The 14493-nt window shown below is 51.1% G+C and overlaps 1 protein-coding gene across 2 annotated transcripts in view; it reads left to right on the forward strand.

Annotated features, from left to right (window-relative positions):
* MASP1 (mannan binding lectin serine peptidase 1) overlaps positions 1–14493 on the forward strand; it is a 70825-nt gene that overhangs the window by 39477 nt on the left and 16855 nt on the right. For both annotated transcript variants that reach the window (XM_030576174.1, XM_030576172.1), the window contains exons 9-10: positions 2691–2828; positions 6224–6298. In XM_030576174.1, the coding sequence (XP_030432034.1) occupies positions 2691–2828; positions 6224–6298 (213 nt within the window). The remainder of the gene's footprint in view (positions 1–2690; positions 2829–6223; positions 6299–14493) is intronic.

The raw sequence follows: 14493 nt of genomic DNA on the forward strand, positions 1-14493 counted from the left end.
TTCCTAGGTGATACCGCAATACAAACAATAATAATTAACAACATCAGCATACGTTTTCCCTGAGCTTTCCTATAACACCCCGGTGTTACTGCTCATGGTCAAAAGCTCACCACAGATGTTGATTAGCCCCAGAGTCATGACTTAAGCCTCCATTTCCCGCCCAACCATGTTGCCACCTTAAAATGTGAGAAAGCCCCAGCCAGGAAGATGCAAGAAAATAAGATGGCAGGGGAGGAAGTTTTGAAGTGATGCAGGGTTTGTCTGGTTTTACTGTGAAGATCCATTATTTTTTTCCTAGAATGTTGGTTGCCTGACTCAGACATCAAAAATGTGGCTCCTTGGCTGATTATTTATAAAGAGCTAACAATGTGCTTTGCAGCTCAGAGACATATATGATGTCCTTGTCCAGAAGGATGGGCAGTTTTAATGTAGAATATCAGGGTTGGAAGGGACCTCAAGGGGAGTCAGCCACTCTCACCACTGCTTGAAGCAGGACTGATCCCTGGATAGATTTTTTATCCCAGTTCCCTAAGTGGCCCCCTGAAGGATTGAACTCACAACCTTGACTTTAGCTGACCAATGCTGAAACCACTGAGCAATTCCTCCCCGCTTCTCAAGTTGCAGAATTTGCAGGGCTTGTCTTAACCACCGTGTTAGCTCGAGGTATAACGAGCCTTGCTGCTAGCCTGACTCCCATCCACACACACAAATCTCTAGCTTAAGTTCAGTGGGGCTTTAAACTGACACGTTTCAAGGGTGGTGGAAATTCAAGTCTTACTGCTGCCCCATCTAATAATGCTGTGGGTATGGGACTACTGCTGGTGTTAACACAGCTCAGCAGCGGCTGACCCAATCGCCCTGTGTCGCTCCAGTATTATTTTGCAGCATGGCCGCTCTCGCTGACGCTAAACTAGCTCCTAACTTCATGGTGGTTACTGGCGCTAATGGTTGCAGTGGAGACAAAACCTAAGTCTCTGATCCTTCAAACACTTTCTAGCTGGTGTGGTACTTGCTGGGGGAGTCGTTCCATTGGTTTCTGGCAGCGCTTGCAGGGCTGAGCTCTAGACAAAGTGAGGGATGGGGTACAACAAAAGCCCACATTTAAGTAACAGCATGAATCCAAGCAGCATGTGAGTCAATGGACAGAGCACTGGGCTAAGATCCAGGGTATGTGGGCTCTCTTACTGTCTTGGACCTGGCTTACTGAATGACTTTGTACCAGGCGTTTCCTGCCTCTGTTCACCTCCCACCCTGTGCCTGTCTGTCTTCTAGTCAGTGTGTAAGCTTATGGGAGCAGGCAGCATCTCTCACCCTGTGTTTGCACAGTGCGGGCTAAGGTGTCAGCTGGTGCTGCTGAAATAATAAATAGCAGCACATTGAGAGGATCAGCATTCGCAGCACATCCTGCTTACTGCACCAAGTTGCCATTGGATCTTTAAAGATCAAGTGGCCTTTTTCATAGGCTTTATGTCCTCTGAAAAAGGCAGTTGGATGAGGTTAGTATGAGCAGGGCCTGTCCTTGGAACGTCTTGCCCTTGTGTTTGTATCATTAGTTTGTGTTTGTGCTGGTGCTGGCTGTTACGTTCCTGGGACTGCATTGCTTCTTCTAGTGATTAATTTGCTGCAGGACAATTCTAGGTCTTGGTCTATCAGCTACTGTGCAGTCAGATAAAGCTACTGACGTGTTTGGCATGGGATCCCTCCTTGCCTGGGCCCGGCTGGTCATGATTACACCAATGCCTGCCTTTCCCAGCTCTGAAGGGAATGACTGCTCAGCAGGCAAAGTGTAATAACTGAGTGTCTCAAAGCTCTGAACATGGTCAAATCTTTTGAGACTCCAACCACAGGCCAAGTACTGGGCTCCATATCCAGTACTCAGTCTAGCAGTGGCACGAACCCTTCGCAGTTCATTCCCAGAGTGCCATCAGAACCTCCTTGACATGCATGTGTGACCAGATAACACCTACTAACCTGTGCAGGATTCATTGCCTAACCAATATATGGGGATTTTACGGTAATAAATCCATAGCTGCCTAGTGATTTCAGTTAACACACCACAGTGGCTCAGATTTAGACAGCAACCACAAGGCTAGAACTCACACATTCTCATCATCCCAAAGGCCAGGCCCTACCACTGGAGCCAAAAGAGAATCTCCCTTAGCTATTAGCAGTATAATGCCTCTGACACACAGTTGAGCAACCCTGGTTCCATTCAGTGCAACACAAGGGTGCACATACACACTGGCTAGTTCTTTGCATCAGTGACCTGGACTGGATTTGGTTAAACAGAGTCATGTCTGCACACAGACTGACTGGAGTTACAGTTCATCACAGGAAACCATTGCCCTGCATAGGGATGGAGTGCGCAAACTCACAGAGGGAAGGGTTGGTAGGGGGCATATTGCAAGGTGGTGTGCAGTGAGGCTAACACGTGAAATCATGGCCTGTTGAGATCAATGCCAAAATTCCCCTTGACTTCAACAGGGCCAAGTCTTCAATGGGGAGGGAAGGAGCGATTCCAGTGGGAAAGGCTGAGAGGGCCTGTTGGAAGGCAAGGGAAAGATGAGGAACTGAAGACAGATATATCCCTCCTCAGTGCCCGAAGGGCTAAAATCATCTCACTCGCACACATCCCCACCTGCTGCCAGCCTAGTAGGCTACTAAAATCTCCTTTCTTTGTGGACTTTTAGTTGCTGACTGCAAAGCACCGGTGGAGCTGGAGCATGGGTCTGTCACCTTCGCCACGAGGAACAATCTCACCACATACCAGTCAGGGATCCGGTACTCCTGCCAGCGACCCTACTATCAGATGGCCCCAAATATCACCGGTGAGACCATCCACTGCGGGGGAAAAGGCTGTGGCCACGCAAGTGGGAATGGGGCTCTGAACAGGGAGAGTGGGGGGCATGTTCATTGCTGGGCTAGTCGATGTGCAAGAGGCTAGTGTTAATAGTAAGCACGTATCTGCTGAGCACTGTGCAAATAATAATCTAGTGGGTACCTAGGTATCTATTCCATAGGTTGGGCATACGCTTTCGTGGGTAAAAAACCCACTTCTTCAGATGCATGGAGTGAGAATTACAGATAGAAGCATAAATACACTGGCACATGAAAAGAAGGGAGTTACCTCACAAGTGGAGAACCAATGTTGACAGGACCAGTTCAATGAGGTTGGATGTGGTCCACTCCCAATAATTGATGAGGAGATGTCAATACCAAGAGAGAAAATTGCAGGGAAAATCTCCCTGGACATTCAATAACAGATTGAAAAGTAGCCATCCTGCAACAAAAAAACCTCCAAAAACAGACTTCAAAGAGAAACCGCAGAGCTACAATTCATTTGCAAACTTAACACCATTAATTTGGGCTTGAATAGGGACTGGGAGTGGCTGGTTCACTACAAAAGCAATTTTCCCTCTCTTGGTATTGAGACCTCCATTGAGACCAATCAGTATAAAGCACTTGGCTGCCAGACTCAGAGTGTGCATGCAAGAGGATTGCACCGATTGAACTAAATGGATTTCCAAACTGACTCCATTAAATCAGGGCTGCAGCAGCGTGTGAACCAGCCCTCGCTGGCACACACATCTGCAGGGGTGCTTGCCAGAATGGCAGTTTGAAGAACCAGTCTTTTCCTCACAACACTGGATTGAAATGCTTTAGCCTAACTAAAGTTAGTGGGCTCAGTGTCCGCGGATCTGGGGGCAACGCAACAGCGTGTGATATGCAGGAGGGTCAGACTAGCTGCTCTCCTGGTCCTATGGATTTGATTCAGAAGATCTGAGTGGCCAATGCTCCAGACGAAGTCAATGGGAGGTGGGAGCGCCTAGCACCCTTCAGGTCAGGCCCCTGGAATCACTGAGACACAATACAATTGTCACAGGGTCTGCTGCTTCCTGAGCTCCCCCTCGTGGCCAGAGGTGGACCTGCAGCATTCTGCCTCTGTTTCCCTTCTACAGGGCCTTTTAAGAACCCCCCACACAAACTCATGTCTAGCTCAGCCACACCCCTCCTTGAGCCTGGATTTCTTACGCTAACAAAATAATTCCCCAAATAGAGTTCTCCAATCCCTGTGAAGGCTGTGTTCCCAGGCGTCCCACTGGGAGCTCCCTGGCGTCCCACTGGGAGCTCCCTGGCGTCCCACTGGGAGCTCCCTGGCCTTCCCTGCCTGGAGTCTGCTCACTCCCAGCAGCCATTCCCTGCCTTGGCAGGCCCCCGTCTCCTTCCAGCTTCACTCTGGTACCTCTCCCTAAACAGCCCCACTCCTCAGCAGCTTCCTTAGAAAGGAACCCATGGATCCCTGCTCACATGTGCCTCCTGGGCTCTGAGACCCCACAGGGAGGGACCCAGAGCCCGGACTCTAGTCTGAGTCTGAACATCTACGCTGCAATTTCACAGCCCTGCAGCCCCAGCCAGAGTCGGCTGCCCCGGGCTGGCCACAGCTTCTGCCTTGGGTCTTTGACTGCAGTGTAGAAATGCCCTCACTGTACAGTGGTCAGAGCTCCGCTTCCATCAATAGCCTGGTAACATCTCTGCTACTCTCCCCTCTCATGGGGAGGGGTCTGCAGCCACAACAGGCCCCAGCATGCAATGCTTCCAGCCGGACCCGAGCAGCTGCAGGCTGCAGAGACAGGCCCTGATCCTGAAAGAAATGTAGGTGTGTCACACGGCGGGAACTCCCCGCCATAGCATCTCCTGCTGGTCATCCGGGAATTAGCTCTTTCCAGCCTCTGAGCGCCTCCTGCTGGCTGATTTCTCTCCCTTGGCTACCAGCCCTGTTGTCTCTACCGCCTCTGGCCCCACATCCCTCCCAGATCCCAGCACCCCTTAACTTAGGGTGCTGCTCCACAGTGCCCCCACACTCTGAGTCTCCCCTCCCTTGGGGGAACCCCAACCCCACTATACCCACCTTGCTTCAGTGGCTACTGCCAGTCTTCATCTAGCCCCCTTATCTCTGGGGCAGATTGCAGTCTGTAATGGCCATTCATTGGCAAAGGGGGTGGACAGGCTGCCTCTGCCTATGCCAGGGCTGCATCTACCAGCCCCAGGACCTCTGTAGGCCTTGAAACAGACCTCAGCCTGGGGAGCTGCCAGCTGGAGCTCCTCTTTCCCTTCCCCAGCACTGCTCTGCCCAAGGTACCCGGTGCTCCCGAGCAGCCAGGCCCTGGAGTGAGACTATCCTGGCTCCTGGCTCACAGGCCTCTTATCAAGGCCAGCCCTGATTGAGCTGGTCACACCTGGGGCCAGCTACTCAGTCAGCCTCCGTCAGCTGCTCTCACTCCTTTTACCCCAGGAGCAGGGTAACTGCCCGGATACAAGGTGCCTGATTCCCCAGGATGTCAGTGCATGCACGGGCTCCTCTTTAAATACTCTTAGTGCTCCATAGTGATCACAGTGGCACTGAAAACCTCCCTCAGCCACATTGGTCCTCAAGGCTACCGTCTGGGCATGCCTTGGCATCAGGGGGTGCGGCTCGTAGGCTGCCCCAAACCGCTCCAGAAAAACAGACCCACTGCTCCAGGCTAGGAGTGGAGATTGGAAGGATTTGCTCACATCCCAGTCCCCTATGCATAACCCTGCTGCTGCTCAGCCAGCCTCCAGGCCTAGTGTGCAATAACCTTTGGCATGCTGGATGCTTCCTGGATGAGCCCAGCCCAGCACATCTGTCCTGCACTACTTTATCAGGGACTAACAGCCTGGAAGGGAGAAGCAGCTCGCAGCAGAGCCTTCAGCTGGAGCATAATGGGCACAGTGCCCTGGGGCAGTGCAGGGTTCCAGGCACCCCCCATTTGGCACTGGAACATTGGACAGTGACATGCCACAAGCATTCAGAAAAGGCTGTAGGGGAGCGGAAATCCCCATAAACATCGGCATGCAGATGCCCCGCGGTGCAGGCTGAGTAACATCCTTAATTTCTCCATGCCCTGCAAAGTCATTTCAGGGGAGGAAGGCAGTGGGGGGGGCCTTTCACACAACCCATCTCCCCGCTGACAAACACATAGGGCCAAATTTCACCTTCAGGGCACCTCCGCAAGCCCAGCATAGACTCTGGCTCCTAGAATATATTTATGGCAACACCCCATCGGCTGTGTGTCTGAACATGTGTGGCTGACCCACAGCCACAGCCAGCAGCGCATGCACCCACTGCATGTGCAAACCCTGCATTCGGATAGGCAACAGGCAGCTGGTTTATGCTCCCAGCTAACATTTCGCTCTCTTCCAGGCACGTACACCTGTGATGCTAAGGGGGTGTGGAAGAGCGAGGAGCTGGGGACCAAGCTGCCATCTTGTCGACCAGGTACCTAGAGAACTCTGTCATGATGCACCACCAAACGAGCTGCCGTCTCGTAGCAGGGTTGCTTATGCCATGAGTCAGCCAATCCAGCATTCGCTCTCCAAAGCGTAACAGAGCAGGACACGATTGGTACTGGCTGGGGAAGGTGAGGGTCTGTTCAGCACAGCTCTGCTGGCTTCACTCCGTGGCTGGGGCAGCCTGATGCCTTCACTATCCAACGGTGCCCCAGGCTGTGATCCACAGGTACGTCACCTTAGGAACACCTCAGCAGCAGGCAGGGACAGTAAGTATCAGCAGCGCTATATGCAGGGGATGTAGCTCTAAAGGGCAGAGCAATGAGCAGCAGCTGTGTGTCACCAAGATGGGGCTGGATTCTGAACACTCCAAAAGTCCACAGGAGTTGAGCTCCAGGGGGATGGTTCAGGGCCATCTCTAATGCCAGGTGGCCAAATCCTGTCCTGGGGGTCACCAGAGGTGTTAAGGCAATTGCGCTGGTGAAACTTGGCCCAGCACCTTAGAACCTGCCTCAAGCAGCCACCCAAGAGCCCAGCAAAAATCAGACACCCAGCAGGGGGGGACCTTTAAATAATGGCCCAACAGCGTCCCCTCTGGGGGGTGCTGTACTATGCCCACTGAGATCTACTCCAACCACACACAGTGCTCCATAGATGTTTACTGATTGGTCCCCACTAGGCCCCTGGCTGAGAACTAGCCCCACTTTACAGCTAGAGACACTGAGGCTGAGCAGGTAAGGGCCTGGCCCCAGATGGCAGGGAGAGGCATTGTCAGAGGAGGGAGTTAGGCTCAGCAGCTCCTAGGTACCCTGCCTGCAGTCAAACCACTTAGGTGGCCCACTGCCTAGCATCAGTGGCTGTTAATGCAGGTTCTCTCCGTGTACATGCACCCAGGATGCAGTGTTTTAGGAGCAATTAGAGCCTAGAATCTGAGGCACAGAGAAAGGCAGCAAAACCTCAGCTGGCTCCTGGGTGAGGAAAGGCATTTTTCTATTCCTCTCCCACCTCCACTCCTTCTCTAGCTCACTGCCTGCTTTGTCTTTGAAAAAGAGAGAACCCCAACTCCTACCCTCCCTCTCATCAGTACACACGGCTCACTGCAGTCTGTGGCAAGCATATGGCTTGCTACAGCTGCAGTCCAGCCAAACGTGCCCTGCCTTGCACGCCCACCCCATACAGTGCGTGCCGCTATCTCCTGGGACGCCGCAGGCCAGCAGAGAGGAAAAAGGTAAACATTCCCCTCTGCTCATAGCACGTACAGCACTGGACAGAGCTGTCTGCCCTTTAAAAACACCCTCCCCCACGCCTCACAATGCACCCAGATCTGATCTGGAGCTGGACAAATCCCAGCACATGGTTTCTGGGAATATTTGCTGGGACTTTTTCAGGAATCCCACACTCCTTTAGCGGCCTTGTCCCAAGAACCTTTGTGGTCGGGATGCACTGGCAGGAGTGTTTGTGGACAGCGAATTTCAGGCCAAGCTCTCAGTTATTCACTGAAAAGGACCATTGGAGCCACACACCCCTGTGGGAGGTGTTTGCAAGCTCCCCTAGTCAGGGAGGACTAGACACAATATCATGGGTCTTGGCTGGCAAATTACACCGAACCAAGAGAGTGCAGGTGTAGTAAGTTTCAATGACCCGCCGTACCTGGTCAATCCAGAGAGGCAGCCCAAGCTGCAAAGCGAGGTTCTGCATGTGGATTTGGAACCCACCGTTGTTTGGAATCTTTGGATCCATCAGATCCTGGGCCCAGGCTGCTGGAATGCAGCCAGATGGTGGTGACTTCACACTACCAGCTGAGCTAGGGTCCGATGTGTGACCTAGAGGTGAAAATGGTGCCTCGTGGCCTACTGGCATTTCTCTCCCTGATCTATGCACCACAGTCTCAGTGGTGAAACAGACAGTCATGTTAATTTCAGCCCCCTTCATAAAACTCTGATTTTCTTTAAAAAAACAACATACACTGTTAAATGGAAAAGGATAAAAGTAGCCAGAACATGTGTGTTTCTCCCCCACCTCTAAGGTTCAAGGGTTTCAGGGCCAACGGCGAGTCAAGAGGATTGATTAGTGAGTGTGAGTGTATTTAAGTACAATTTTGGGCCCCAAGCCTGCATTTGGATCTGCATGGACAGATCTCTGGAGGGGTGCACGGGTTTGATTGCAGGGTTAGAGCCAAAGCCAGAGAATAAATGATATTGTGGCTCCATATTTACGCTCTCTGAACCACTGCCAAGGACATGGGAATTGCCTGTCCTGCTCAGCCCCTGGCCCGTCTAGTCTGGTAAACTGTTTCTAGCAGTGGCCATATCAGATGCTCCAAAGGAAGATGTGAAAACCCCCTAAGCCGTGACTGTGGCAACCTCCTCTTCTCTGGCTGCTCCTTGCCCCCTTCCATGCAGGAGTGGCACCAGGGTTTCTGACGCCCTAGGCGGATGGCAATTTCGCCGCCCCTGCGCGTCCGGTGGACCTACCGCAGTCACACCAGTGGGCGGTCCGCTGGTCTAAAGGCTCCGGTGGACCTGCCGCAGGCATGACTGCGGTAGGTCCACCGGAGCCTTTAGACCAGCGCACCGTCCGCCGAAATGACTGCGGTAGGTCCATTGGACCCGCGTGCCCCCCTCTGCAAATAGTGCCCCCCAAAAATTCTGGCGCCCTAGGCCGTTGCCTAGGTCGCCTAAACGGTAGCGCCGGCCCTGCCTCCATGGTGCTGCAGCTCCAGATAACACGACTGGGAGCCTACGGTGACAAACATTGGACTTGAGTCATTGGTGCTTCTGTCTGGGCTAAGGACTTGATGCAGGCAGCCTTTGTGCACCACTTCCAGTGCACCCGCTTCTGAGCCCTGAGGGCAGCCAGGAGCACACAGAGACTCAGGGGTAATGAAGTGTGACAGCGGGGAGAAAACTGTCCAAATATCTGCGTCAGTTCAGCTGTGGTTAGATTCCTCTCTCCCTTTGGCTCCAGCCAGGTGCCCATCACTACCCCTCCCTCAGCCTTTGCTCTGCACCCTCCGCCTGCCGTTAGCAAGAGCAGTTCCAGGGCTTTCAGTGTGTCTTAGATTTTTATTAGACTAAATATTTGGCTAGAAGAGCTTCCTCTAAACGCAGCCCATCGCCTTAGGAGGAAAGGCAGCTTCCCAGCAGCCTGACAGCTGGACAGAGCTGGGATACAGGAACTGTTTGGCTAAGTGCATTTTATATTCCTGACAGTATTTGACATGGCAGAGAACCTAAACACGCACACACTCATTCACACATATATATGCACAGACACATGTACACATGCACATGTACACACAGATTCATACACATGTACACACAGATACAAATACAAACACATGCACATACATACATATTTGTACACACTGTGACTAAGTTCCTCCTCTACCTTGGTGAGTCCTGCGCTTATTGGCAGATTTGCTCACCTCAGTGATCTTCCCCTCTGGTGGAACCCACAGTCTGGGTCATCTCCTCCTGTGTCGGATCAGAAGTTGGGAGGTTTGGGGGGAACCCAGGCCCACCCTGTACTCCAGGTTCCAGCCCAGGGCCCTGTGGACTGCAGCTGTCTAGAGTGCCTCCTGGTACAGCTGCATGACAGCTACTTCCCCATGGCTTCCTCCCAACACTTTCTTTATCCTCACCACCGGACCTTCCTCCTGATGTCTGATAATGCTTGTACTCCTCAGTCCTCCAGCAATATGTCTACTCACTCTCAGCTCCTTGCACCTCTTGCTCCCAGCTCCTCACACGCACACCTCACAGACTAAGTAGGAGGCTTTTAACTAGTTCCAGCCAGGCCTTGATTGGCTTCAGATGTCCCAATCAATGTAGCTATCTCCACTGCCTTCTGAAGGATCTTAATTGGCCCCAGGTGTCTTGATTAACCTGGAGCAACTGCCATTTGGTTACCATGGTACCAGGGGTTTGTTTAGCCTGGGGCTAACATACCTGTTCCTCACTACTTTACTGTAGCTATCTGGCCTTGCACCATCACAACACATGTACACCTATACACACATACATGTACACATATGCACTGTGACAAAGTTCCTCCTCTACCTTGGTGGGTCCTGCATTTATTGGCAGATTTGCTCACCTCAGTGATCTTCCCCACAGTCTGGATCAACTCCTCCTGTGTCTGATCAGGAGTTGGGAGGTTTGGGGGGAACCCAGGCCCACCTTCTACTCCGGGTTCCAGCCCAGGGCCCTGTGGATCGCAGCTGTCTATAGTGCCTCTTGTAACAGCTGCATGACCACTACAACTCCCTGGGCAACTTCCCCATGGCCTCCTCCAAACACCTTCTTTATCCTCACCACAGGACCTTCCTCCTGGTGTCTGATAACACTTGTACTCCTCAATCCTCCAGCAGCACGCACACCACTTCCTTTCCTCTGCTCTAGTTCTTGCTCTTCCCCTCCCCTGGAGTGAGATCCTTTTTAAACCCAGGTGCCCTGATTAGCCTGCCTTGATTGGCTGCAGGTGATCTAATTAGCCCATCTGCCTTAATTGATTCTAGCAGGTTCCTGATTACTCTAGTGCAGCCCCTGCTCTGGTCACTCAGGGAACAGAAAACTACTCATCCAGTGACCAATATATTTGCCCTCTACCAGACTCCTGTACCCCACTGGTTTGGGTCTATCACAGCACATACACACCTGTGCATGTGCACACATATGCAAATACACATACACTCCCATACACCTCCATGCACGCACACACACACACAAAAACATGCATGTACATGTACATACACACATGTGCATGCACACACATACATACACATGTGCATGTACAGGCATACACATACACACAGATACACACACATGCACACACACATACACACAGATACACATGTGAATACATACACAAATGTACATGTGCACGCACATAAGCATGCACACACATGTACGCATACACATGTACGCATACACACATACACACGTGCACACACACACACGGACATACACATGCCCACTCACTTACATGTACATGTACACACATGTACACACACACATTTCCAGGAGGTTTTTTCACCTGTTCAAGTCAGACTCTCCCCAGTGCTGGATTTCAGACAGAACAGTGTCATGCTGGTGTAACAAAATCAGCAGCACAGAGGAATGAAGATGATCACGTCCCTGCTCCGTATTATGGAGCTAAGCATTATTGTGCTTCCTTAACCGCCGGGGCCTCTCCTGGAGAGGCAGAGCAGTCCACTGGATTGAGCATGTGGCTGTGAGCCATGAATCAACCCAATTAGCTGCTTATTGGCTGCCCTCACTGAAGTCTGTGAGTGTCTGAATCTGTCCCTGGCTTGCTCCGTGGTCCACTTTCCCAAGCACCAAACAGAACCGCCGCGATCTGTCCTCCTGTTGCTTTCTTTTATCTTCTCCACTCTGTTCCCCAGCGTGCCAGCCTCCCTTGGAATGCCTGGCTAGAAATCGGAACTGCCAGCCGTCTTCCTCTAGTGGGCACCTTTCCTTCCCCAGCGGAGTGAAATGAATTGGAGAAACAGTTAAGAGGATAATTCACAGGCATAGAAGTAGCTTATTAGGGCTCTTGAGAGACTAATTTGGGGCCTATTGATTACAGTGGGCTATGGATCAGACTTTTAAAGCCTACACTGCAGCGCTTGGCAGCCAAACCAATTTGCTTGCATCAGCCTGGCAAAGGGGAAGGCTGTTTGGTAGCCAGAAATGTGGGGGTGGGCTGGAGAGGAATCACTGCTCATGGAGTCATTAGGGGAAGACAGCTGTCCTGGATGCACCAGAACACTGTGTACCCACCGCATATCAGCTGGGTTTTCTTAAAGAACCCTTGTATCAAACAGATCTTGGGACAAGGAGCTGAGCCAGCAGCGAGAACATTTCCACAAAGGGGGTGCACGGTGAGAGAGTCGGTGTTCAGTTCCCCTAGCCTCCCAGAGAGCAGGAACTGACTGGATGGGAGAGTCGCATGAGTATGGACTGAGTCAAAATTGCACAAGAATGTCAGGCTTCTGCAGAATCAGATGTGTGAAGCTGAAAGGGACCTCAAGAGGTCAGTTGGTCCACCCCCCTGTGCTGAGACAGGACCGTGTAAACCTTCACCAACCCCAGCTGGTGTTTGGCCAACTTCTTCTTTAAATCCTCCACTGATGGGGATTCCAAAACCTCTCTTAGAAGCCTGTTCCAGAGCTTACCAGCCCTTAGAGTTAGAAAGCTTTTCCTAATATCCAACCTACATCTCCCTTGCTGCAGATGAAGTCCATTACTTCTTGTCCTACCTTCAGTGGACATGGAGAACAATTGATCACCATCCTCTTTATAACAGCCCTTAACATATTTAAAGACTGTGATCAGGTCCCCCCACAAGGACTAAGACTAAGCAGGCACAGTATTTTTAACCTTCCCTCATAAGTCAGGGTTTCAAACCCTTTCTCATATTTGTTGCTCTCCTCTGGACTTGCTCCAATTTAGCTACATCTTTTCTAAAGGGTGGTGCCCAGAATTAGCCCTAGTACTGCAGGGGAGGGATAGCTCAATGATTTGACTATTGGCTTACTGAACCCAGGCTTGTAAGCTCAGTTCTTGAGGGGCCATCTAGGGCAAAAATCTGTCTGGGGATTGGCCCTGCTTCAGGCAGGGCATTGGACTAGATGACCTTCCGAGGTCCCTTCCAACCCTGATATTCTATGATTCTAACTGAGGCCTCACCAGTGCCACATAAAGCAGGACAATTGCCTCCTGTATCTATATATTACACTCCTGTTAATACACCCCAGAATGACATTACCCTTTTTGGCAGCTGCATCCCATCGTAGACTCAGTCAGTTTGTGATCCACTATAGCCCCCAGCTCCTGTTCAGCAGTGCTATCATCTAGCCAGTTATTCCCTGTTTTGTAGTTGCGCCTTTGAGTTTCCCTTCCTAAGCGTAGCGTTCTGCTTTACTGAATGTCATTTGGCTGGTTTCAGAGCAGTTCTCCAATTTGTCAGGGTCATTTTAAATTCTAATCCTGGCCTCCAAAGTGCTTGCAACCCCTCCCAAGCTTGGTGTCATCTGCAGATTTTAAAGTCCCACTCTCCACTCCACTATGCAAGTCACTAATGAAAATATTGAACAGTACCAGACGCAGGACTGTCCCTGGCGGGACTCCACTAGGTACGTCCTCCCAGTCTGACGGTGAACCATTGAGCACCGTCTTCCAGCCACTTGGGCATCCATCTAGACCACAGCTCCCTAGTTCGCTTATGAGAATGTCATGTGGGACTGTGTCAAAAGCCTCACTATAGTTTCATTTAAGTCAAGATATATCATGTCTATTATTTCCCCCCACCCATCCACCAGACCAGTAAACCTTTGGCCTCCTGTTGTTAATATTTATTACTCCTCTTTTATTTCTGTATATATTTTGCTGGATCAGGTCTTTATTTAGCATCAGTTTGCACCTGTCTTGTTAATAGCATCGATTAAAGCATAGTTTTAGAATGGCCATTTAAACTGCAACCCGGTTTGTCACTGAAAAACAAGGGACGGCCCTGCATATCTAGGACACTGCAGAAGACATGTAACCCGGGCCTAGCATTTTGGGGTCTTAGCATAAGTGGGATGATACCCACCTACATGGTCCACGGATAAAGACCAGAGGCCTGGTGTTGTTCTCAGTAACACAGGAGCAAGGCCTGATTCATGTCAACGGATTCCTCACGCACGTAAGGTTACACACAGGCTTAGCTGCTTTGCTGGATCAGAGCCTAACTCCTACAAAATCAGCTGAGTTACATCCGTGCAAAACTGGTGCCAGTGAGCTGGGGCTCAGCTCCCTGTTTCTGAGGTTCTTCTGGCATCGGCCCAGTAATATATCAAATGCATAAGGAAACTGAATGATTTTCCTTTGAGAGCTGCAAGAAGACCAGTGATGTCTGTTGAGGGCACAGAACATGGTCACAAGGTCTATGGTGGGGCAGAAGAAAGGATACGGGATCCTGAGTATAAAGGAGTCCATCCCATTAACTGAGCCATGGGTCTTGGGATTAATTTGATTTAATCTACACAGGCATTGCATTCCAGCTTGACTTGCACGGCACAATGATGGAAAACCAGGGGTGGGGTCTAGTTCCACAAATCCTTCCATCCCAGCTCCAGGGCGGGGTGGGGATGGTGCAACTTGTTTTTGTTCTGTTTCATTTGCCAGCCTAGGCTAG

Source organism: Gopherus evgoodei, chromosome 9 (genome assembly GCF_007399415.2).
Source record: "Gopherus evgoodei ecotype Sinaloan lineage chromosome 9, rGopEvg1_v1.p, whole genome shotgun sequence".
Lineage (NCBI taxonomy): Eukaryota > Metazoa > Chordata > Testudines > Testudinidae > Gopherus > Gopherus evgoodei.